The following is a 24,407-nucleotide window of genomic DNA, read 5'->3' as shown; positions in this document are numbered from 1 at the left end:
TTTTAGTAGAAATGGGGTTTCTTCATGTTGGCCAGGCTGGTCTCAAACTCCTGACCTCAAGTGATCCACCCGCCTCGGCCTCCCAAAGTGATGTGATTACAGGCGTGAGCCACCAAGCCTGGCCCTAATCTATTTACTTATCTTTATCTTTTTAGTAGAGACCTGGTCTCCCCACGCCCAGCCACTTTTTTTTTTTTTTTTTTTTTTTGAGACAGAGTCTCACTCAGTCGCCCAGGCTCGAGTACAGTGGTGCGATCTCGGCTCACGGCAAGCTCTGCCTCCCAGATTCACGCCATTCTCCTGCCTCAGCCTCCCGAGTAGCTGGGACTACAGGCGCTCGCCACCACGCCCAGCTAATTTTTTTTTGTATTTTTAGTAGAGATGGGGGTTTCACCGTGTTAGCCAGGATGGTCTCGATCTCCTGACCTCGTGATCCGCCCGCCTCGGCCTCCCAAAGTGCTGGGATTACAGGAGTGAGCCACCGCGTCGGGCCAGCCAAAGGCAAATATTCAAAGTAAAGGTGGGAGGGAGGTACCTAGCTGACCTTGAAAGTGTGGCCAGAACTGGTCACTTTGGCTCTGCAGCGCCAGGTTACCCAGGGCTTCTGCTGTCACTCAGGGAAGGGGGCGGAGTCTAGACCCCTATCCAATCAGGGGCGCTAGGGCGGGGCCCTGCCACTGTCCTCCAGGGAAGGGGAGATTGCATTCCCGCTCTCTGCATTCCGAGAGCTGTTCGCTCCTGTTAAGGTATGGGTCTTTCCTGCTCTGAGACGGACCAGTTACTTCCGCCGTAGCTGCTGTTGCTCTGTCGACTGCAAGGTGAACTGCACTATTCGCGGGACCTTTAGAGAGGACGCCGGGATACCTCGAAGCCCAGAAATGGTGAGCACGCTGGGCTGGGGGGTCCCAAGGCGAAAGGAGGGGCTGGGTGGAACCGAGAGGAACCCGCTGTGGCGGGGCCCAGGCCTCCCTGCAGCGACGCTGGGGTCCGGACACAGTCCCCTTGGCGCAGCTCGGTCCTCCGTCCCCTCGGCCGCTGGGTGGGGCTGGGCCGGCAGCCGGGACCCCGGGCGTCCTGTCAGGTCCCTGCGCGGCAACTGCGGTCCCAGTCCCGGCCCCGGCCTCGGCGCCGGCTCCCTCTCTGAGCAGCTCCGCGCCCGCAGCCCCGCGTCTCCCGTGGTTCAGGGACCACGGAAGGGTCATGGGGGGATCCCGCCTCGGGTGTGGGGTTCGTGTGGGAGGAGCGGTGGCCTGTGGGGTCCCCAGTTCCTTTTTTTTCTCCAGTTAAAAATTAAACGGAGGCACTGTTAAAAAATGAGAGTTTATTTTAGCAAACAGCGATTAATGAATGAGAAACTCCCAGTCCTGGCTTGTGGTTTGGTAACGGAAAAACCCAAACCGTGTAGAATAAGTTTATTCTGAGCCGAATAGGAGAGACCTCGGCTGAGGGAAACACAACCCCACGAAGCCCGGAGTAAGCGGTCCCGAGGCAGCTCATGACAGTTTGGTTTTATTCATTTCAGGGAGACAGGAATTGCAGGAGAATGATGAATCAGTGCCGGGAAGGTGTAAGTTCCTTTGGCCGAAAGGCGGGACACATGGAAGCGGGGTTAGAAGACACAGGTGGTGGAGGGATTCTGTAGGTGGCGGTGGATGGAGAGTGTGTGAAGCTTTGTCTAAAATTTGGAGGCTGTAGGAAGGAGGGCTGTTATCTGCCGCGTGATTCCATCCCAGTCCCTGCTCCCTTCCCCAGAAGACCTGTTTTTGTTTACCAGATTTTATTTTTTTGAGACGGAGTCTCGCTCTGTTGCCCCAGGCTGAAGTGCAGTGGCGCCATCTCGGCTCACTGCAACCTCCGCCTCCCGGGTTCAAGCGATTCTCCTGCCCCAGCCTCCCGAGTAGCTGGGATACAGGCGCCCGCCACCACGCCCAGCTAATTTTTGTATTTTCAGTAGAGACGGGTTTCACCATATTGGCCAGGCTGGTCTCGAACTCCTCGTGACCTTGTGATCCGCCCACCTTGGTCTCCCAAGGTACTGGGATTACAGGCGTGAGCCACCGCGCCCGGCCAATTTTTGTAGTTTTAGTAGAGACGGAGTTTCATGATATTGGCTAGGCTGGTCTCTGCCACGTGATTCCATCCCAGTCCCTGCTCCCTTCCCCAGAAGACCTGTTTTTGTTTTACCAGATTTTATTTTTTTGAGACGGAGTCTGGCTCTGTTGCCCCAGGCTGGAGGGCAGTGGCGCAATCTCCGGCTCACTGCAACCATTGCCTCCCGGGTACAAGGGATTGTCCTGTATCAGATTACAGGCGTGAGCCACCGTGCCCGCCCCAGGCCTTTAAAAATTTTCTTTGCAAGAGGTTTTCATTTCTTTTCGTATTTAAAAAAGTGAATTTAACATTTCCAGCTTCAGAAGATGTGATGGCCATGGAGTCTTTGTGTGAGAAAAGTAAGAGGGAAGTTAGTCTATAATGAAATCAATCCTTAAGAGGGAAGGGGTCTTTCATGACTTGCTTCAGTCATTTAAAATGTGTTACAAAACAATATAGGTAAGAAAGCAAGCTAATCTGTAATCAGGGAATGGACCTTCCCCAGCTGGCTCTGTTACCACTGCCTGTCAGGTGTCTCAACCCCAGAATCGCATTCCTTTAAACCTCAAGATAATTTAGAGTTCCAGCAGCTTAAATGTTTGAATCACCTATTTTCACAGTCTGTACAGGTGAAACTTTTGGTTATGTAATCAGAGATTAATTGCCTGGTTAAGCCTAAATTTCATTTCCCTATAAATTAATCTTTAGTGATATTGTTTCCTCAGGCCACAGATTAGAAATTTATGTGAATTGGATTTGAATTTGACTTCAGTATGCTTGTGGAGGGTCTTAGTGTTCTATAGCCAGTTCAGTTTAATTGCTTCTTATTTATTTATTTATTTATTTATTTATTTATTTTTGAGACAGAGTCTCTTTCTGTCGCCCAGGCTGGAGTGCAGTGGCCCAATCTTGGCTCACTGCAACCTCCGCCTCCCGGGTTCAAGCGATTATCCTGCTTCAGCCTCCCAAGTAGCTGGGACTACAGATGCACGCCACCATACCTGGCTAATTTTTGTATTTTTAGTAGAGACAGCGTTTCACCATGTTGGCCAGGCTGGTCTCAAACTCCTGATCGCAGGTGATCTGCCTGCTTTGGCCTCCCACAGTGCTGGGATTACAGGCATGAGCCACCGTACCTGGCCAAAATTGGATGTTTTAAAATTGGATGCCATGTCAGTAAGAACATAAATACTCAGGAACACCACCCAGGAAAATGAATAGTCCTTGGGCAGTTCTGGCGTGTTTCTTTGATGTCACTTAACTGTGACACACAAAGGTGGTCAAAGTTTTGATTCTGTTGGTTATTCTTTTTTTTCCTTTTTTTTTTTTTTTTTTTTTGAGTCAGAGTTTCGCTCTTGTTGCCCAAGCTGGGGTGCAATGGTGTGATCTCAGCTCACTGCAACCTCCACCTCCCGGGTTCAAGCGATTCTTCCGCCTCAGCCTCCCGAGTAGCTGGGATTACAGGCATGTGCCACCACGCCTGGCTAATTTTTGTATTTTTAGTAGAGACGGGGTTTCACTAGGTTAGCCAAGCTGGTCTTGAACTCCTGACCTCATGCTCCAACCGCCTTGGCTTCCCAAAGTGCTGGGATTACAGGCGTGAACCACTGTGCCCGGCCTGTTATTATTTTTTTCTTTTTTTGAGAGGGAGTCTTGCTCTGTCGCTCAGGCTGGATTGCAGTGGCACCATCTCTGCTCACTAGAACTTCTATCTACCAGGTCCAAGCGATTCTCCTTCCTCAGCCTCCCAAGTAGCTGGGATTACAGATACCTGCCACCACGCCTGGCTAATTTTTGTATTTTTAGTAGAGATGGGGTTTTACCACTTTAGCTGGGCTGTTCTTGAACTCCTGACCTTAGGTGATCCGTCTCCCAAAGTGCTGGAATTACACATATGAGCCACCTCACCCAGCCTTCTTTTTGTTATTCTTTGTAGCTGCATTATCTTTTTTGTTCTTTCTTTTTTTTTTTTTTTTGAGACGGAGCTCCCTCTGTCACCCAGGCTGGAGTGCAGTGGCATGATTTCGGCTCACTGCAACGTCTGCCTCCTGGGTTCAAGCGATTCTCCTGCCTCAGCTTCCTGAGTAGCTGGGCTTGCAGGTGCCTGCCACCACGCCCAGCTACTTTTTGTATTTTTAGTGGAGACGGGGTTTCACCATATTGGCCAGGCTGGTCTCAAACTCCTGACTTTGTGCTTTGTGATCCACCCACCTCAGCCTCCCAAAGTGCTGAGCCACTGCGCCAAGCCTTTTTTTTTTTTGAGACAGAGTCTTGCTCTGTTGCCCAGGCTGGAGTGCAGTGTGTGATCTTGGCTCACTGCAATCTCCACCTCACAGGTTCAAGTGATTCTCCTGCCTCGGCCCCCCGCATAGCTGGGATCACAAGCGCCCACCACCAAGCCCAGCTGATTTTTGTATTTTTAGTAGGGACGGGGTTTCACCAGGTTGGCCAGGCTGGTCTCGAACTCCTGACCTCAGATGATCCACCCACGTCCACCTCCTAAAGTGCTGAGATTACAGGCGTGAGCCACCTTGCCAGGCCTGCCATATTTTCCATTATCACAAAGTAGAATTTTGGCTGTTTGGAGTTTCCAGTAACTTGGTGTTGCAATTAATGTACCTTTCATGTTATACCAAAAGGGTTTGTTTCTGACTTTTTGCCTCATGGGTCGCCCAGTTTACTTAGCATTTCACTACTTAATGGGTTTTGGGTTTACAGTTTAGTTTTTGACCTTGGTGACAATGTCATGGTTGTGGTTTTTTTTTTTTTTTTTGTCATATGAAAATGCAACATAAATTTTTCACATATTGGGGGAAAAGTCACTGGGTTGTAGATTATGGATAAATTCCAATGTAAAAGATAATGCCAGTAGAGTGTATGTACGGATCAACCATCTAGCCTTTCATGTGTGTGTCTTTATTTTTGTGGTTTACCAACACTTGGGATTATCTATTAGGAGAGACGGGGTTTCACCATATTGATCAGGCTGGTCTTGAACTCCTGACCTCAGGTGATCCACCTGCCTTGACCTCCCAAAGTGCTGGAATTACAGGCATGAGCCACTGTGCCAAGCCCAGTTTAGGTTTTTCTATTCACGTACAGTTTCCCAGAAAGGTTTCTGTTCATGAGTTTTTGTTTTAGATATGACTCTCTTATCAATTAGAATTTTTTTTTTTTTTTTTTTTTTTTTAACTGACAGAGTTGGCTCTGTCACCCAGGCTGGAGTGCAGTGGCACGTTTTTGGCTCACTGCAACCTCTGCCTCCTGGGTTCAAGTGATTCTCCTGCTTCAGCCTCCCAAGTAGCTGGAATTACAAGAGCCCATCACTACACCTGGCTAATTTTATTATTTTTAGTAGAGATGGGGTTTTGCCATGTTGGCCAGGTTGGTCTCAAACTCCTGACCTCAGGTGATCCGCCCACCTTCGCCTCCTAAGGTACTGGGATTTATAGGTGTGAGCCACCATGCCCAGCCAGACTCTCTTATCAGTTAGATTAATAAAGCCCCTTGCAAAATCCTTTTTTTTTTTTTTGTTTTTGGCTTCTGCTACTGGAATCAGAACAAAACCCACTTTCTAGTCATCACAAAGGTTAAACTTTGTGAACAGGCATTTTCAAGAATATGCAGCCTTAGGGCTGCTAATGTTAACTTTGTTTTGCTCATGAATTCAAAGGAGTTTGTTATGACAGGTGCCGCAGATCCATACTTCAGACATTAAGGGCAGTCCAGGCAGCACGCCTTTCTCCCTGGACTCACCAGAAACACACATTTTCCTATTCTGCTGTTGCTTTACCCCATCCAGAATTCAATTCTAGCATCAAAATTGTTTTCTGTAAAAAAGTGAGTGTAGACGGAGAGTAAGGGGTCTGATGACCAAGTCATGGAATAAATGTTTGCAGTCCACACACCGTAGCATCCTGAGAACTTCCTAGGAACAGGGTGTAGGAACCCAGTGCTGCCAGCCTCACTCATCCTCCTGTCTACATGTGGGATATTTCAGCATTCGGTGGCCTTTGAGGATGTGGCTGTGAACTTCACCCAAGAAGAGTGGGCTTTGCTGGATCCTTCCCAGAAAAATCTCTACAGGGAAGTGATGCAGGAAACCTTGAGGAACCTGGCTTCCATAGGTAAGAATGACAGTATTACTTCCCTTAGTGAATTAAAGAACAGGTGTTTCTAGCTCATCAGTGCTGTTGAGTGATTTGGAATATGGTCAGGGAATACTTTGAATAAATAAGGCACAGGTGCAATGAGCCATGGACATAGAATCAAGTAACCTTTTTTATAATTTTATACTAATTCAGGACTTTTTCTGGGTTCGCATTTTAGGAAAAAAGTGGAACAACCAGTACATTGAAGATGAGCACCAAAATCCTAGGAGAAACCTAAGGTAACTGGCACTTACAAGAGAAAATAATGTCTCTGTAGATGATCTTAGAATGGAAGAAAGTGTTAAAAAGAAGCAAGCATAAGAAATAAACCTAGTTCCAATGTATTTATTCTTAGAAAAACTTCCCTAGAAACATATAAAGTGTGACGTGGCTTATATGTATAATCCAGCCCTTTTGGAGGTCAGGATGGAAGATCACTTGAACCTGGGTTTGAAGTTGCACTGATTCATGATGGCATCACTGGAGGGCAGCCTGGGCCACAGGGTGAGACCCTGACTCAAAAACAAACAGACAAAGACAGTATTTATAAAATAATATACTTTAAAATAGCATTTAAAAGCCGGACATGGTGGCTGACACCTGAAATCCCAGCACTTTGGAAGGCTGAGGTAGGTGGATCATGAGGTCAAGAGATCAAGACCATCCTGGCCATCATGATGAAACCCCGTCTCTACTAAAAATACAAAAAATTAGCTGGGCATGGTGGTGTGTGCCTGTAGTCTCTTGGGAGGCTGAGGCAGGAGGATCGCTTGAACCTGGGAGGCGGAGGTTGCAGTGAGCCGAGATCACGCCACTGCACTCCAGCCTGGCAACAGAGTGAGACCTGGTCTCAAAAAAATAATAATAATGAAAATAAAGCATTTAAAATTCCTGTATCAATATTATCTTTTTTGATAAGAGATATGGCTGGGCCATCTTTTATAACATGTGCTCCATTCATGTTCAGACAGGACAGAAAGCCTACACTTTGCTGGGCACGGTATTTATTATTATTATTGTTTATTTATTTAGTTTTTGTTTTTTTGAGACGGAGTCTTGCTCTGTGGCCCGGGCTGGAGTGCAGTGGCCGGATCTCAGCTCACTGCAAGCTCCGCCTCCCGGGTTTACGCCATTCTCCTGCCTCAGCCTCCCGAGTAGCTGGGACTACAGGCGCCCGCCACCTCGCCCGGCTAGTTTTTTGTATTTTTTAGTAGAGACGGGGTTTCACCATGTTAGCCAGGAGGGTCTCATCTTCTGACCTCGTGATCCGCCCGTCTCGGCCTCCCAAAGTGCTGGGATTACAGGCTTGAGCCACCGCGCCCGGCCTGATTTTGTATTTTTAATTTTTAGTAGAGACGGGGTTTCTCCATGTTGGTCAGGGTGGTCTCGAACTCCCAACCTCCAGTGATCTGCCCGCCTCGGCCTCCCAAAGTGCTGGGATTACAGGCGTGAGCCACTGCGCCTGGCTAACTGGGCACTGTTAAAAATGCAAGTGCAATACTTGCAAATGAATTAAAATTAGTGATAAACCCATTATAATGTGCTTTTCATTGTTCACAGAAGACTTATAAAAGAGAGACTCTCTGAAAGTGAAGAAAGTCATCAGCATGGAGAAGTTTTGACGCAGGTTCCAGATGACACACTGAAGAAGAAAACTCCTGGAGTGAAATCACATGAAAGCAGTGTGTGTGGAGAAATCGGCATGGGTCTTTCATCTCTTAATAGGCACCTGAAAGCCTTTAGTTATTCCAGTAGCCTTTCAATACATGGAAGAACTCACACTGGGGAAAAGCGTTATGAATGTAAGGAATGTGGGAAAGCATTCAGGTTTCCCAGTTCTGTTCGTAGACATGAAAGAATCCACTCTGCAAAAAAACCCTATGAATGTAAGCAATGTGGGAAAGCATTATCTTATCTTATAAGCTTTCAAACACACATGAGAATGCACACTGGAGAGAGACCTCATAACTGTAACATATGTGGGAAAGCCTTTTTTTCTCCCAGTTCGTTAAAAAGACACGAGAAAAGTCACACTGGAGAGAAACGCTATAAATGCACACAATGTGGTAAAGCTTTCAATTGTCCCAGTTCCTTTCAGTATCATGAAAGGACTCACAGTGGAGAGAAACCCTATGAGTGTACACAATGTAGGAAAGCCTTCAGATCTGTCAAGTACCTGCGAGTACATGAAAGAAAACACACTGGAGAGAAACCCTATGAGTGTAAGCTGTGTGGTAAGGGCTTTATTTCTTCCACTTCCTTTCGCTATCATGAAAAGACTCACACTGGAGAGAAACCTTATGAATGTAAGAAATGTGAGAAAGCCTTCAGTTTTGTCAAGGATCTTCGAATCCATGAAAGGACACACACTGGAGAGAAACCCTTTGAATGTAAACGATGTGGGAAAACCTTCACTTCTTCTAACTCCTTTCACTATCATGAAAGGACTCACACTGGAGAGAAACCCTATGAGTGTGAGCAATGTGGGAGGGCTTTCCGATCTGCCTCAATCCTTCAAAAGCACATACGAACTCACACAGGAGAGAAACCCTATGGATGTAAGCAATGTGGGAAAGCCTTTAGAGTTGCCTCACAACTTAAAATGCATGAAAGGACTCACACAGGAGAGAAACCCTATGAGTGTAAGCAATGTGGAAAAGCCTTCATTTCTTCCAATTCCATTCGCTATCATAAAAGGACTCACACTGGAGAGAAACCTTATAAATGTAAACAATGTGGAAAAGCCTTCATTTCTTCCAACTCTTTTCTCTATCATGAAAAGATTCACACTGGAGAGAAACCCTATGAGTGTAAGCAATGTGGGAAAGCCTTTAGATCTGCCTCAGCGCTTCATAAGCATGTAAGGACTCACGCTGGCTAGAAACTCTGTGGATGTAAGCAATATGGTAAAGTCCTTAGATGGGCCTCAGAACTTCAAATGCATGGAAGGACTCACCGCAGAGACACCTGTAATCTCAGCATTTTGGGAAGCCAAGGCAGGAAGATTGCTTAAGCTGAAGAGGTCAAGACCAGCTTGGGCAACATGGTGAGACTTCATTACATAATAAAATAAAAATAGTCCAGGTACAGTGACTCACACCTGTAATCCCAGCACTTTGGGAGGCAGAGGTGGGCAGATCACCTGAGGTCAAGAGTTCAAGACCAGCCTGACCAACATGGAGAAACCCCATCTCTACTAAAAATACAAAATTAGCCAGGCATGGCAGGTGCCTGTAATCCCAGCTGCTTGGGAGGCTGAGGCAGGAGAATCACTTCAACCTGGGAGGCAGAGGTTGCGGAGAGCTGAGATTGCGCCATTGCACTCTAGCCTGGGCAACAAGAGTGAAACTCTGTCTCAAAAAATAAGTAAATAAAGTGAAATATACATATTTACATTTTGTATATAAATATGCATATATATTTAAACATAACTATTTAAAATGCATAAGTAAAATATATAGGATATTTATATACATATATTTATATATGTATTTGTCTGTGTGTGTGTGTGTGTGTGTTTTGGGAGCCGGTATCCCTTTGTCACCCAGGTTGAAGTGCAGTGGTACAATCATAGTTCCCTGTAGCCTTGAACTCTTGGGCTCAAATGATCCTCCTGCCTTAGCCTTCTGAGGAGCTATGACTACAGATAGGTACCACCATTCTTAGCTCATTTTTTATTCCTTTCATAGAGACAGGTTCTCATTCCATTGCTCAGGCTGGTTGTGAACACTAGCTGTGAGCAATCCTCCCACCTTAGTATCCAAAAGTGCTAGGATTACAGCTGTGAGCCACTCTACCTGGCTGATAAACATATTCTGAAAAGTTAACTTTATGCTATCTGTGAAGGTATATATCCTGAGGATAAAACAGTTTTGATTTTAAAGAAGGAAACTACTTATTTCCTACATGAAAGTGAGAAAGATGTGGGAGAAAGCCTATTTCCAGCCGCGACCAGAGCCCCGGGGGTGGAGGACAGAACTGTGATCCAGTTGCCTTGCCCTGGAAAGCAAGGCATTTACACTGAGGTTTGAAGTCATGTGGAAAAAGCCTTTTATTGCAGGGTTCCAATCAAGGAGGACCACACAGGTATAGTCTTAAATCCTGACCTCCCCAACTGGATTGCAGGCAGGGATTTTTAGAAGCAGGAGTAAGTTTTAGGACTGTAGATGCTATACACAAAATAACAAATGAATACATGGAGATTACTCATTGGTTTATACTTGAAAGGGTGGGATATTTTAAAGCCGGGGCTTACAGGTCATAGGTAGATTTAAAGATTTCCTGATTTGCAATTGGTTAGGGAAGAACAACTTTGTTTAAAATTTGGGGGTCAGCAGAAAAACGTTACCTGGGTAGAGGAAGTGACTTCAAGTCCTTCAGGAAGAAACCTAAAACAAAGGAGGATAATTAGAGTACAGTCTTCACTTCTGCTTTATCTAGTGTCTAATTACCAGGGAATTCCTTTAGTGGGGGCCCAAGACTTTGAATGACAATTTAGAGACAAATTCAAAGGTGCTATCCTTAGCTTTTTTGCCTAGTTTGTTTTGTTTGAGACAGTCTCCATCTCACTTAGGCTGGAGTGCAGTGGCTTGATCACTGCTCACTGCAGCCTACATCTCCCAGGCCCATGGGATCCTCCCATCTCAGCCTCCTGAATAGCTGGGACTACAAGTGTGAGCCACCACACCCATCTAATTTCTTTTTTTTTTTTTTTTTTGAGACGGAGCCTCGCTCTGTCGCCCAGGCTGGAGTGCAGTGGCATGGTCTCGGCTGGGATTACAGGCATGCATCACCACGCCCGTTTACTTTTGCATTTTTAGTAGAGATGGGGTTTCACCATATTGGCCAGACTAGTCTCAAACTCCTCACCTTGTGATCTACCTGCCTTGGCCTCCCAAAGTGCTGGGATTACAGGCATGAACCACCGCGCCTGGCCACACCCACCTAATTTCTTAATTTTTCTTGTAGACACCTGGTCTCCCTGTGTTGCCCACAGTACTCTGGAACTCCTGGGTTCAAACAGTCCTGCCTTGGCCTCCCAGAGTGCTGAAATTACAGGCATGAGCCACCATAATACTGCTATCTAGTTTTCATGGGAAAACAAATATTTCTGAAATTTTAACTTTTTTGGCTATTGTGTTAGGCTATTCTTGTTTTCTTGTTTAATAAATTGCATATTTATTCCTGGGACTAGTTTGGTATGTGGAATTTATTTCTTCTTTTTGAGACAGAGTCTTGCTCTTATCGCCCAGGTTGGAGTGCAGTGGCGTGATCTTGACTCACTGCAACATCCACCTCCTGGGTTCAAGCAATTCTGCCTTAGCCTTTTGAGTAGATGGGACTACAGGCATGTGCCACCATGCCTGGCTGAATTTTATACATTTATTTTTATTTTTTTGAGATGGAGTCTTGCTCTGTCACCAGGCTGGAGTGCAGTGGCGTGATCTCGGCTCACTGCAACCTCCACCTCCCTGGTTCAAGGGATTCTCTTGCCTCAGCTTCCTGAGTAGCTGGGACTATGGGCACGCACCACCACGCCTGGCTAAGTTTTGTATTTTTAGTAGAGATGGCATTTTACCATGTTGGCTGGGATGGTCTTGATCTGTTGACCTTGTGATCTGCCTGCCTTGGCCTCCCAAAGTGCTGGTATTACAGGCATGATCCACCACTCCCGGCTGGTTTCTTTTTCGGGTTTTTTTTTTTTTTTGAGACAGAATCTCGCTCTGTCACCCAGGCTGGAGTGCAATGGCACAATCTCGTCTCACTGCAACCTCTGCCTCGTGGGTTGAAGCAATTCTCCTGCCTCAGCCTCCCGAGTAGCTGAGATTATAGGCACCCACCACCACACCTGGCTGATTTGTTTGTACTTTTAGTAGAGACGGGGTTTCACTATGTTGGCCAGACTGGTCTCGAACTCCTGACCTTGTGACCTACCTGCCTCGGCCTCCCAAAGTGTTGGGATTACTGGCGTGAGCCACACTCCCGGCCAAATTTTTTTTTTTTTTTTTTTTTTTTTTTTTTTTTTTTTGAGACGGAGTCTCGCTCTGTCGCCCGGGCTGGAGTGCAGTGGCCGGATCTCAGCTCACTGCAAGCTCCGCCTCCCGGGTTCACGCCATTCTCCGGCCTCAGCCTCCCGAGTAGCTGGGACTACAGACGCCCGCTACCGCGCCCGGCTAGTTTTTTGTATTTCTTAATAGAGACGGGGTTTCACCGTGTTAGCCAGGATGGTCTCGATCTCCTGACCTCGTGATCCGCCCGTCTCGGCCTCCCAAAGTGCTGGGATTACAGGCTTGAGCCACCGCGCCCGGCCTAAATTTTTTTTTTTTAAGACGGAATTTTGCTCTTTTGCCCAGGCTGGAGTGAAGTGGTGTGATCTTGGTTCACTGCAACTTCCGCCTCCTGGGTTCAAGCGATTCTCCTGCCTCAGCCTCCTGAGTAGCTAGGATTACAGGTGCCCACCACCACGCCCAGCTAATTTTTGTATATTTAGTAGAGACGAGGTTTCACCATGTTGGCCAGGTTGGTCTCGAACTCCAGACCTCAGGTGATCACACCTGCCTTGGCTTCCCAAAGTGCTAGGGTTAGAGGCATGAGCCACCGTGCCCTGCCATATTTAGGCACTATTAATTTTGTAAAACATTCAGGTGTGATGTCATGTGTCTGGTCACTGCTTGTCACGAAGCTAAGTCAGAAGGATTACTTTAGCGTGGGAGTTTAATGCTGCACTGTTCCCCAGCCTGGACTAGGTAGAAAGATCTTGTCTCTAAAAATAAATAGCTCACGCCTGTAATCCCAGCACTTTGGGAGGCCGAGACGGGTGGATCACAAGGTCAGGAAATCGAGACCATCCTGGCTAACACTGTGAAACCCCGTCTCTACTAAAAAAAATACAAAAAATTAGCCGGGCGTGGTGGCGAGCGCCTGTAGTCCCAGCGACTCTGGAGGCTGAGGCAGGAGAATGGCATGAACCCGGAGGGCGGGGCTTGCAGTGAGTGGAGATCGCGCCACTGCACTCCAGCCTGGGCTACAGAGCGAGACTCCGTCTCCAAAAAAAAAAAAAAAGAAAGAAAAGAAAAGAAAAAAGAAAAATAAATAAACAAATAAAATTTTAAAATAATCAAAAAGTAGAAATGAAAGCTGGGCGTGGTTGCTCACACCTGCAATCAATCCCAGCACTGTGTGGGAGGTCAAGGTGGGCAGATCGCTGGAGCCCAGGAGTTTAAGACCAGCCTGGGCAACATAGTGAGAATTTGTGTCTACAAACTAATACAAAAATTAGCCAGTTATGGTGGCATGGGCCTGTGGTCCCAGCTACTCAGGAGGCTGAGGTGAGAGGATTGCTTGAATCCAGGAGGTAGAGGTTGCAGTGAGCTGAGATCATGCTAGTGCACTCCAGTCTGGATGACAGGTGAGACTCTGTCTCCAAAAAAATAAAAAATTAAACAAATAGAAGTGAAAATTAAGCTACTGAAAAGAAAACTTGCTATACAACATAAGTCTCCTTTGCCCCTGCGTGACCTCATTGGCCTAGCTATGTTCCCATTTATATTCAGTTTTCCATAAGGGAAATAACAATTGCTTAGCTACCTTTGGAGGACGAAAAAGTGTCAGTAGAAGTAGCAATGTACCTGGCAGAACATTACCAGAGGGAAGAAGCAGAGTAGGAAGTATTTTTTTTTTTTTTTTTGAGACGACGTCTCACTTTTGTACCCCAGGCTGAAGTGCAGTGGCATAATCTCGGCTCATTGCAACCTCCACCTCCCGTGTTCAAGCGATTTTCCTGCCTCAGTCTCCCAAGAAGCAGGGATTACAGGTGCATACCATCATGCCCAGCTAATTTTTTGTATTTTAAGTAGAGATGGGGTTTCACCATGTTGGCCAGGCTGGTCTTGAACTCCTGACCTCAGATGATCTGCCTGCCTCAGCCTCCCAAAGTGCGGGGATTACAGGCATGAGCCACCGCGCCCAGCCTTTTGTTTTTTGTGTTTTTTTTTTTTTTTTTTTTTTAAGATAGTCTCACTCTGTCACCCAGGCTGGAGTGCAGTGGCGGGATCTCAGCTCACTGCAGCCTCCACCTCCCAGGTTCAGGTGATTCTCATGCCTTGGCCTCCTGAGTAGGTGGGACTACAGGTGGGCACCACCACACCCGCCTAATTTTTTTTTTTTTTTTTTGAGACGCAGTTTTGCTTTTGGAGTGCAATGGCGCAATCTCGGCTCACCGCAACCTCCGCCTCCTAGGTTCAAGCGATTCTCCTGCCTCAGCCTCCCGAGTACCTGGGATTACAGGCATGCGCCAGCATACCCAACTAATTTTGTATTTTTAATAGAGACGGAGTTTCTCTATGTTGGTCAGGCTGGTCTTGAACTCCCAACCTCAGATGATCTGCCCACCTCAGCCTCCCAAAGTGCTGTGATTACAGGCGTGAGCTACTGCGCCCAGCCCACGCCCAGCTAATTTGTGTGATTTTAGTAGAGATAGAGTTTCGCTGTGTCGGCCAGCTTGGTCTTTAACTCCTTACCTTATGTGATCTGCCTTCCTTGGCCTCCTAAAGTGTTGAGATTACAGGCGTGAGCCACTGCACCTGGCCCTCAGAGTGGAAAGTTCTTTAGATCACATTATTGCTGTACTCAGTGTCCATGGCTGAGGATATAATGCTGTCAGTTAAATCAATAGGGAATGGCACTTCCACTTGAGGGAACAATTAGTAAACCTTCAACGACTTGTCCTTTTCCGGTCATTTAGTGTCTGTATGTGAATTCCAACATCATTGCTGCCAGCAGCTAAAATTATGATTCCATATCTGAAGTCACCTTTGCAAAAAGTATAACATAAGTCTACCTTGTCTAAGAGTGACCCCATCAACCTAGCCATGTTTTCATCTTTGCAGTCTTCCATAAGGGAAGTAATTGCTTAGCCACATTTGGAGGAGGAAAAAGTGGCAGTGGAAGTAGTAAGGTGCCTGGCAGGACTTCACTAGAGAGAAGAAGCAGAGTGGGAACATTCTTTAGATCACATATCATTGCTATACTCAGTTTCCATGGCTCAAGAAATAGTGCTTTCAGTTAAATCAAAAAAGTGCCACTTCTACCTGATGGAACAGTTAGTAAATCCTCAACCAATTATCCTGTTCCAGTGATTTAGTTGCTGTATATAAATTCCAACATAAATGTTGCCAGGAGCTAAAATTATGACTCTACATCTGAAAACTCCTTTGCAAGAATTGTAACAGTGAAAATGATGACAGTGAAAGAGATCAGATCTAAGCAACTCCACGTTTTCTTTAGCCTCCAAGCTACCCCTGTTCATTCCTGGTTATAGGTCTTACTGATATTAGAAGGAGTTTAGTTTAGCTTTAAAGCAAAAGTTGTAACTGCCGCTTCCCAAAAGAAATCATCTCCTCGCTTGGGAACCAGATTGCCTTTGTAAAACTAAGAAATTAGCCACAAGATTAGAAATTATGGTTCAGGAAATATGCGGCCAGAGGACACAAGATTCCCAACCTTGCCACTTGCTCCTGTGGATAATATTGTTGTAAGACCTAAGATTGGTGTTTCAGGTATTTCTGAGACCCTTCATTCTGATGGATTAGCTGGCATCACACAGACCAATAAACTGGCTCACCTGCTCCAGTGGCCCCTAGCCAAGAACTGACTCACTGCAAGAAGACAGCTTAGACTCCCTGTGATACATCCTTTTCACGACCAATCAGCATTCCCTATTTTCCAGCCTCCTGCTCACCAAATTACCTTTAAAACCCCCACTCTCGGCCGGGTGCGGTGGCTCACGCCTGTAATCCCAGCACTTCCATAGGCCGAGGCGGGCGGATCATGAGGTCAGGAGTTAGACCAGCCTGACCAACATGATGAAACCCTGTCTCTACTAAAATACAAAAATTAGCCGGGCGTGGTGGGGCGCGACTGTAATCCCAGCTACTCAGGAGGCTGAGGCAGGAGAATCGCTTGAACCCAGGAGGCGGAGGTTGCAGTGAACCGAGATTACGCCACTGCTGTCCAGCATGGGCGACAGCGAGACTCCGTCTCAAAAACAAAGCAAAACAAAACCTAGCCTCCCAATTTTTAGGGAGGAAGACTTGAATAAAAATAAAACTCTGGTCTTTCATTTAGCCGACTCTATTGCAATTCCCTTTTTTTTTCCTTCGGAGACAGGGTCTCACTCTGACACCTAGGCTGGTAAAACCACAGCTCACTTTGGCCTCGACCTTTCTGGGCTCAGGCGATCCTGTCATCTCAGCCTTCCAAGTAGCTGGGACTACAAACATGCACCACCATGCCCGACTAATTTTTGTATTTTTTGTAGGGGCGGGGTTTTGCTATGTTACCCAGGCTGGTCTCAAGTTCCTGGGCTGAAGCAATCTGCCCTGCCGGCCTTGCCTTCCCAAAGTGGTGGGGTTACAGGCATGAGCTACTCCCCCGCACAAGCTAAAGTTTCTATTCAACAGTACCCTATGGCGGGGGTTCCCAACCCCGGGTCCATGGCCTGTAAGAACCAGTCCGCACAGCAGGAGGGGAGCGGCTGGCGGGCGAGCCAGCGGGCATTATCGCCAGAGCTATGCTTCCTGTCAGATCAGCAGAGGCATTAGTGCGTCATAGGAGCCCGAACCGTTCCTATTCTGAGCTGCGCATGCGAAGGATCTAGGTTGGGTTTGCCTTACGAGGATCAAATGCCTGATGATCTGAGGTGGAAGTTTCATCCCGAAACTATCTGCTCCGGTAGGAGAACTGTCCTCCACAAAACCGGTTCTGGTGCTAAAAAGGTTACAGACGTCTGGCTTAAAGAATCTATCGCTAGATCCTGTCAAACCGGTTCTCAGAGCCCCGTTACCAAGGGCTTCTACTGTCACTCACGGCTGAGGGGGCGGGGCCCGGCGCCTCGTCCAATCAGGGGCGCTGGGCGGGGCCCTGCCAACTGCCCATCTGGGAGGGCGAAGGCCTTGCTCTCCTCCAGGCGGCGAGCTGAGGTTGGGAACCTGGCTTTCCCCTCCCAGAGGGTTCAGGTGCCTCTGCCATAGCTTCTGTTGCCTGTGCTGTGACCCGCACTGGTCGTGAGAGTCACCTGAAAGCAAGAAATGGTGAGCGTGCGGGCCAGGGTTCCCGAGACGGGGAAGGAGCTGGTTGGAACCGGCCGGAACCGGCTGTGATGGGACCCGGGTCTCCCCGCGGCGACTCCGGGGTCTGGGACCCGAATTCCGTTGGGACAGCTCGGCCCTTGGTCCCTTTGGCCCCACGGTGGGGCTGGGCCGGCAGCCGGGACCCGGGCGTCTCGTCCCGTCCCTGCGCGGCGACTATCACCCAGTTCCCAGAGCCCTCTCTGGGCAGCTCCGCGCCCGCTGCCCCGTGTCTCCCCAGATTGTGCGGGGACCACGCGAGGGTCATGGGGGATCCCGCCTCGGGTTTGGGGTTTGTGTAGGAGGAGGGTGGGCTGTGGGGTCCCCAGTAGCTCCTTTCTCCTCTTAAAAATTAAACTCAGACACTTTAACAATTCAAGAGTTTTGCTTCTCAGAATAGGGTTTTTTAAAAGTATATTAATAATTAAAGAGTTCCTTTGAGATTCCTGAATGATAAACACCCAGTCCTGGCTTGTAATTTGTTAACGGAAAATGCCAAACTGTGTAATAACTTAAAGAAGTTTATTCAGAGCCAAATAGGAGAGGCCTCGGCTGAGGAAAACACAACCCCAGGAGACCTGGGGTAAGTGGTCCCGAGGCGGCTCAAGACAGTTTGCTTTTATTCATTTCAGGGAGACAGGAATTGCAGGGAAAATTATGCATCAATGCCTGGAAGGTGTGAGTTCCTTTGGGCAGAAAGGGCGGGACCTGTGGAAGGGGGCTTAGAAGGCGCAGGTGGTTGACAGATTCCGTAGGTGGCCGTTGGTGGAGAGTGTGAAGCTTTGTTTAAAATTTCGAGGAGGTAGGAAGGAATGCTTCAGTGAAGAGGGTCTGGTATCTGTCATGTGATTTCATCTCAGCCAAGACAAAAGACCTGTTTCTTTAGATTTTATGAATTCTAAGATTTGACTTACCTCTTGCCTTGCGTGGCCTTAGGTCTTGTTTGTAATTTGGTATCTTATTGTCACAGAGTCTGCGTTTCCAGTCGGCTGTCTGTTTTAACGTGAAGATGGATCAGTGGCTGTGTGTAAGCTCCTAAAGGAAGCGGATATAATGAGGCTTGTCGGAAGGTTAATCTGTAGTCAGGTGTGGGAGGGGTCCAGCTGGCTCTTTCCGGTGTCTGTCAGGTGACTCAATTCCAGAATCACATTAAAGTTCAAGATAATCTGGAGTTCCAACAGCTTAAATTTTTGAATTACCTTTTTTCACAGACCATATAGCAGAAATTTTTTGGTTGTATAATCAGAGGTTACTCGACCAATTGTAACTGGTTAAGCTCATATTTCATTTCCCAATAAATTAGTAACTTCTTATTGTTTTCTCAGGCCACATAGTGTCACATAAGTTAGTAATTTATATGAATAGCATTTGAATTTGATTTCCATGTGCTTGGTTCCGAGATCTTAAGAGTACTATAGGCAGTTAAGTTTAATTACTTCTTATTCAAAATTTTCAACACTCCCCAGTTGACTGGTACTTCTCTGCATTTTCTAAATATATGGGAAGGGAGATCTCAAACCCTCCACCCTGTGACCCTGGCCTACCTCTGGAGAGCTTTCAGTACAATACTAAAATTTCAGTTCCTTTCTAAAATTTCCAGACACCATCTCTCCTTCTTCAATTCGTAATATCAGCTATTTGTTTTTGGTTTTTTTGTGGGTTTTTTTTGAGATGGAGTCTCGCTCTGTCGCCCAGGCTGGAGTGCAGTGGTGCGATCTCTGCTCACTGCAAGCTCTGCCTCCCGGGTTCACAGCATTCTCCTGCCTCAGCCTCCCAGTAGGTGGGACTAAAGGCACCCGCCACCATGCCTGGCTCATTTTTTATACTTTTAGTAGAGACGGGATTTCACTGTATTAGCCAGGATGCTCTTCATCTCCTGACCTCGTGATCCACCAGCCTTGGCCTCCCAAAGTGCTGGGATTACAGGTGTGAGCCACTGCGCTGGGCCCGTTTCTTGTTTTTGTTTTGTTTTTGAGACGGAGTCTCGCTCTGTCGCCCAGGCTGGAGTGTAGTGGCATGATCTCCGCCACTGTAAGCTCCACCTCCCGGGTTCATGCCACTCTCCTGCCTCAGTCTGGTAAATGAAAATGCACTGGCAAGATGCAGTGGCTCAGGCCTATAATCCCAACACTTTGGGAGGTTGAGGTGGGTAGATCACTTGAGGCCAGGAGTTTGAGACCAGCCTGGTCAATATGGTGAAACCTTGGCTTTACTAGAAATACAAAAGAGATTAGCCAGGTGTGGTGGCACACACCTGTAGTCCCAGCTACTCCAGAGGCTGAGGCCCGAGAATTGCTTGGACCTGGGAGGTGGATTCTGCACTGAGCAGAGATCGCACCATTGCACTCCATCCTGGGCAAGTGAGTGAGACTCCGTCTCAAGAGGAAAAAAAAAACAAGAAATGCACTTGGGGCACACGGGGGCACAGTGCAGTGTTGTTGGAAAAGAGTCATTCAGCACTTCAGTGAGCAGGATGAGCATAGAGAAATGTCCCATGTGATAACATGGCCTGTGCTGACACTTGAGTCAAACATCACTGTGTTCTAGTCAGCATTGCCCTTCTGTGGGTTTGTCTTTTTGTAAATAATTGTTCACTTATTGCAGTTTCAGGTTTTTTGTTAATTGTAAATTGCATTTTTCACTAGAGCTTGCAAAATAAGAAAATTTTACACACAGGCCAGAAAGAGGTAGATTTCAGAAAAAAGATGGCTGGATGCAGTGGCTCACGCCTGTAACCCCAGCACTTTGGGAGGCCAAGGCAGGTGGATCACCTGAGGTCAGGAGTTCAAGACCAACCTGGCCAACACGATGAAACCCTGTCTCTACTAAAAATACAAAAGTTAGCTGGGTGTAGTGGCACACGCCTGTAATCCCAGCTACTTGGGAGACTGAGGCACGAGAATCCCTTGAACCTGGGAGGTGGAGGCTGCAGTGAGCTGACATTGTGCCATTGTACTCCAGCCTGTGCTATAGAGCAAGTCTCCATCTCAAAAAAAAAAAAAAAAAAAAAAAAAAAATCTCTATTTAGTCTTGTATTCCATTTCTTAATATGTTTTTTTCTTCTCTACAGGCAGTGTAGTACATCTCTCAGGTGTATCCTTTTGTTGTGGGTGATTTCCAATGGTATTATAGGGACTAGTTTTAGGAATGCTACTGGAGAAAAATAGGGAAAGTTTACTATTATAACTGGAGAAAAATGAAATAATTTCCACAAGAAAATATGGTAGATTGGTGAATTACAAAGAGTACCCAAAATATCAGTTCTGGCCGGGCATGGTGGCTCATGCCTGTAATCCCAACACTTTGGGAGGCTGAGGCATGCAGTTCACCAGGTCAGGAGATTGAGACCATCCTGGCCAACATGGTGAAACCCTGTCTGTACTAAAAATACAAAAAATTAGTCAGGCATGGTGGCACATGCGCGTAGTCCCTGCTACTTGGGAGGCTGAAGCAGGAGAATCGGTTGAACCTGGAAGGCAGAGGTTGCAGTGAGCCGAGATTGCGCCACTGCACTCCAACCTGGGCGACTGGAAAAAAAAAATCAGTTATTCTTCTTTGCAGGATGGAGGACTTTTTTTTTTTCTTAAAAAGGGTCTTGCTGTCACCCAGGCTGGAGTGTACTGGTGTGATCACAGCTCACTGCAGCCTTGACTTCCTGGGCTCAAGCCTAGGAAGGCTCAGTCCTACCTGAGCCTTCCGAGTAGCTGGGACCACAGGTGCATGCCACTCTGCCTAGCTAATTATTTTTTGTAGGGATGAGGTCTTCCTATATTGCCCAGATTTCGTGTCTTATTTCCACAAAGAGTCCATTTTGTCTTTTGATATTACTTTATTTATTTTTTAGACAGAGTCTCACTGTGTTGCCTAGGCTGGAGTGCAGTGGCATGATCTTGGCTCACTGCAACCTCCACCTCCCTGAGTCCAAGCGATTCTTGTGCCTCAGCCTCCCAAGTAGCTAGTGCCTGCCACCACGCCCAGCTAATTTTTGTATTTTTTTTTTAGTTGAGAAGGGGTTTCGCCATGCTGGCTAGGCTGATCTTGAATTCCTGACCTCAAGTGATCCGCCCCCCTTGGCATCCCAAAGTGCTGGGATTACAGGTGTGAGCCACTGTGCCTGGCTTGGTATCTATTTTAACATGAATGTTGCTCAGTTGCTGTGTCTTTTTTTTTTTTTTTTTTTGAGATGGAGTCTCACTCTGAACAAGCTGGAGTGCAGTGGCGCGATCTCGGCTCACTGCAACTTCTGCCTCCTGGGTTCAAGCGAATCTCCTGCCTCAGCCTCCCAAATAGCTGGGACTACAGGTGCGCACCACCACACCCAGATAATTTTTGTATTTTTAGTAGAGATTGGGTTTCACCATGTTGACCAAGATGGTCTCAATCTCTTGACCTCATGATCCGCCTGCTTCGGCCTCCCAAAATGCTGGGATTACAGGCGTGAGCCAACCACACCACTGCAACCTCCACCTCCCAGGTTCAAGTGATCCTCCTGCTTCAGCTTCCCAAATAGCTGTGACCACACCCAGCTAATTTTTGTATTTTTCATAGAGATGGGGTTTCACCATGTTGCTCAGGCTTGTCTCGAACTCCTGAGCTCAAGTAATCCCCCTGCCTCCACCTCCAAAAGTGCTGGGATTACAGGCATAAGCCAGTATGCCCAGCTCTTTTAGTTATTTCAAAATGTACAATATATTATTTTTCACTATAGTCAATCTGTTGTGCTTGCAAATTCTAGGTCTTATTCATTCTGTGTTTTTGTACCCACAGACCCCCTCCATTGGTCTGTATTTCCATCTCTCTGTGAATATCATGTTCTCTTAGTATAGATCTCAAAGCTGTGATGTATTCTGGGGATAGTGCCTGTCTGTCTTAGTTATCTTGAGGTTTTATATCAAATTCCCATAGACCGGGTGACTTAAAGAATAAAGATTTCTAGGCCGGGTGCGGTGGCTCACACCTGTAATCCCAGCACTTTGGGAGGCTGAGGCGGGCGGATTACGAGGTCAAGAGATCAAGACCATCCTGGCTAACATGGTGAAACCCCGTCTCTACTAAAAATACAAAAAATTGGCTGGGCATGCTGGTGCGCACCTGTAGTCCCAGCTACTCAGGAGGCTGAGGTAGGAGGATCACTTGAACCTGGGAGGCAGAGGTTGCAGTAAGCCGAGATCAAGCCACGTCACTCCATCCTGGTGACAGAGTGAGACTCTGTCTCAAAAAAAAAAAAAAAAAAAAAGAATAAACATTTATTTCTGACAGTTCTGGAAGTTGTGAGGTCCATGTTCAGGGTACTGACAGATCTGGTGCCTGGTAAGAGCCTACATCCTGGTTTGCAGACGGCTTTTTTTTTTTTTTTTTTTGAGACAGAATCTTGCTCTGTCGCCCAGGCTATAGTACGGTGGTGTGATCTTGGCTCACTGTAACCTCTGCCTCCCAGGTTCAAGCAATTCTCCTGCCTCAGTCTCCTGAGTAGCTGGGATTACAGGTGCCTGCTACCATGCTCGGCTAATTTTTTGTATTTTTTAATAGAGACAGGGTTTCACCATCTTTGCCAGGCTGGTCTCAAACTCCTGACCTTGTGATCCACCCACCTCAGGCTCCCAAAGTGCTGGGATTACATGCGTGAGCCACTGGGCCGGGTCAGCTTTTTTTTTTTTTTTTCACATGACAGAGAGAAAGAGGAAACAGGCTATCCCGTGTCTCATAAGATTACTAATCCCATTCACAAGGGATCTACTCTGATGCTCTTATCTAATTCTAATGACTTCTCAGAGATGCCATCTTAATTCCATCGTATTACAGGTTAGGGTGTCGCTGTATGATTTGGAGTGGGAAAATGTAAACATTTATGTCATAACATCCCTTAGTCATATTTTATACAACATCCTGGCTATTTTTTTTTTTTTTTTGAGACAGAATCTTGCTCTGTCACCCAGGCTGGAGTGCAGTGGTGCAATCTCGGCTCACTGCAACCTCTTCCTCTTGGGTTCAAGTGATTCTCCCTGCCTCAGCCTCGCAAGTAGCTGGGACTACAGGCACATGCTACCATGCACAGCTAATTTTTATATTTTTAGTAGAGAGGGGTTTCACCATGTTGGCCAGTCTGGTCTTGAACTCTTGACCTCAGGTGATCTGCCCACCTCCGCCTCCCAAAGTGCTGGGATTACAGGTGTGAGCTACTGCACCCAGCTTATCCTGGCTATTCTTAGTCATTGTCTTCTATTTCAGTGTTTAGAAGTAGTTTTTCTTAATTTCAACGAAGAAACAAACCTGCTTGTGCATTTCATGGAATATAATAAAATACTAGATGTATTTCAGAGAGATTACATCACAGTGATAATCAGTGTGTGTTTAAGGACATATAACATCTGTATATTTATTATATTTTTCCATTGATATCTTTCCATGGGTCCTTTTTGCATAATAATCATTTTATATCCTTTCTGAGGCTTTTGGGACTTCAAGAAAAGTAGTTGCTTTTGGATGCTGAGGTGGGAGAATGGCTTCAGCCCAGGAGTTTGAGACCAGCCTGGGCAACATAAAGAGACCCTGTCTCGACAAAAATTAAGAAATTCACCATGTGTGGTGGCAGGAGCCTGTATTATCATCTACTCAGGAAGGGAGAGATAGCTTGAGCCTGGGAAGTCAAGGCTACAGTGAGCTGTCATCATGCCCCTGCACCATAGCGTGGGTGACAGAGCAAGAACCTGTCCTTAAACAAAACAAAGATAATAAAAACATTTTTAATGTAATCCCAGCACTTTGGGAGGCCGAGACGGGCGGATCACGAGTTCAGGAGATCGAGACCATCCTGGCTAACACGGTGAAACCCCGTCTCTACTTTAAAAATACAAAAAACTAGCCGGGCGAGGTGGCGGGCGCCTGTAGTCTCAGCTACTCGGGAGGCTGAGGCAGGAGAATGGCGTGAACCTGGGAGGTGGAGCTTGCAGTGAGCTGAGATCTGGCCACTGCACTCCAGCCTGGGCGACAGAGCGAGACTCCGCCTCAAAAAAAAAAAAAAAAAAAAAAAAAAAAAAAA

General features: G+C 46.8%; 2 protein-coding genes across 2 annotated transcripts in view; one reads left to right on the top strand and one right to left on the bottom strand.

Annotated features, from left to right (window-relative positions):
* The window catches only part of LOC112611850 (zinc finger protein 136), a 520,810-nt gene that overhangs the window by 145,471 nt on the left and 350,932 nt on the right, over positions 1-24,407 (bottom strand). The window lies entirely within an intron of this gene.
* On the top strand, positions 3,262-9,123 carry ZNF878 (zinc finger protein 878). The gene is made up of 4 exons (XM_025367677.1): positions 3,262-3,267; positions 6,092-6,218; positions 6,421-6,481; positions 7,803-9,123. Exons 1-4 carry the CDS (start codon positions 3,262-3,264, stop codon positions 9,121-9,123), a joined length of 1,515 nt encoding a protein of 504 aa, XP_025223462.1.

This window comes from Theropithecus gelada, chromosome 19 (assembly GCF_003255815.1).
Source record: "Theropithecus gelada isolate Dixy chromosome 19, Tgel_1.0, whole genome shotgun sequence".
Taxonomy (NCBI): Eukaryota; Metazoa; Chordata; class Mammalia; order Primates; family Cercopithecidae; genus Theropithecus; species Theropithecus gelada.
Note: the sequence above shows the minus strand (reverse complement) of the source record. Positions and strands in the feature narration are given on the sequence as shown.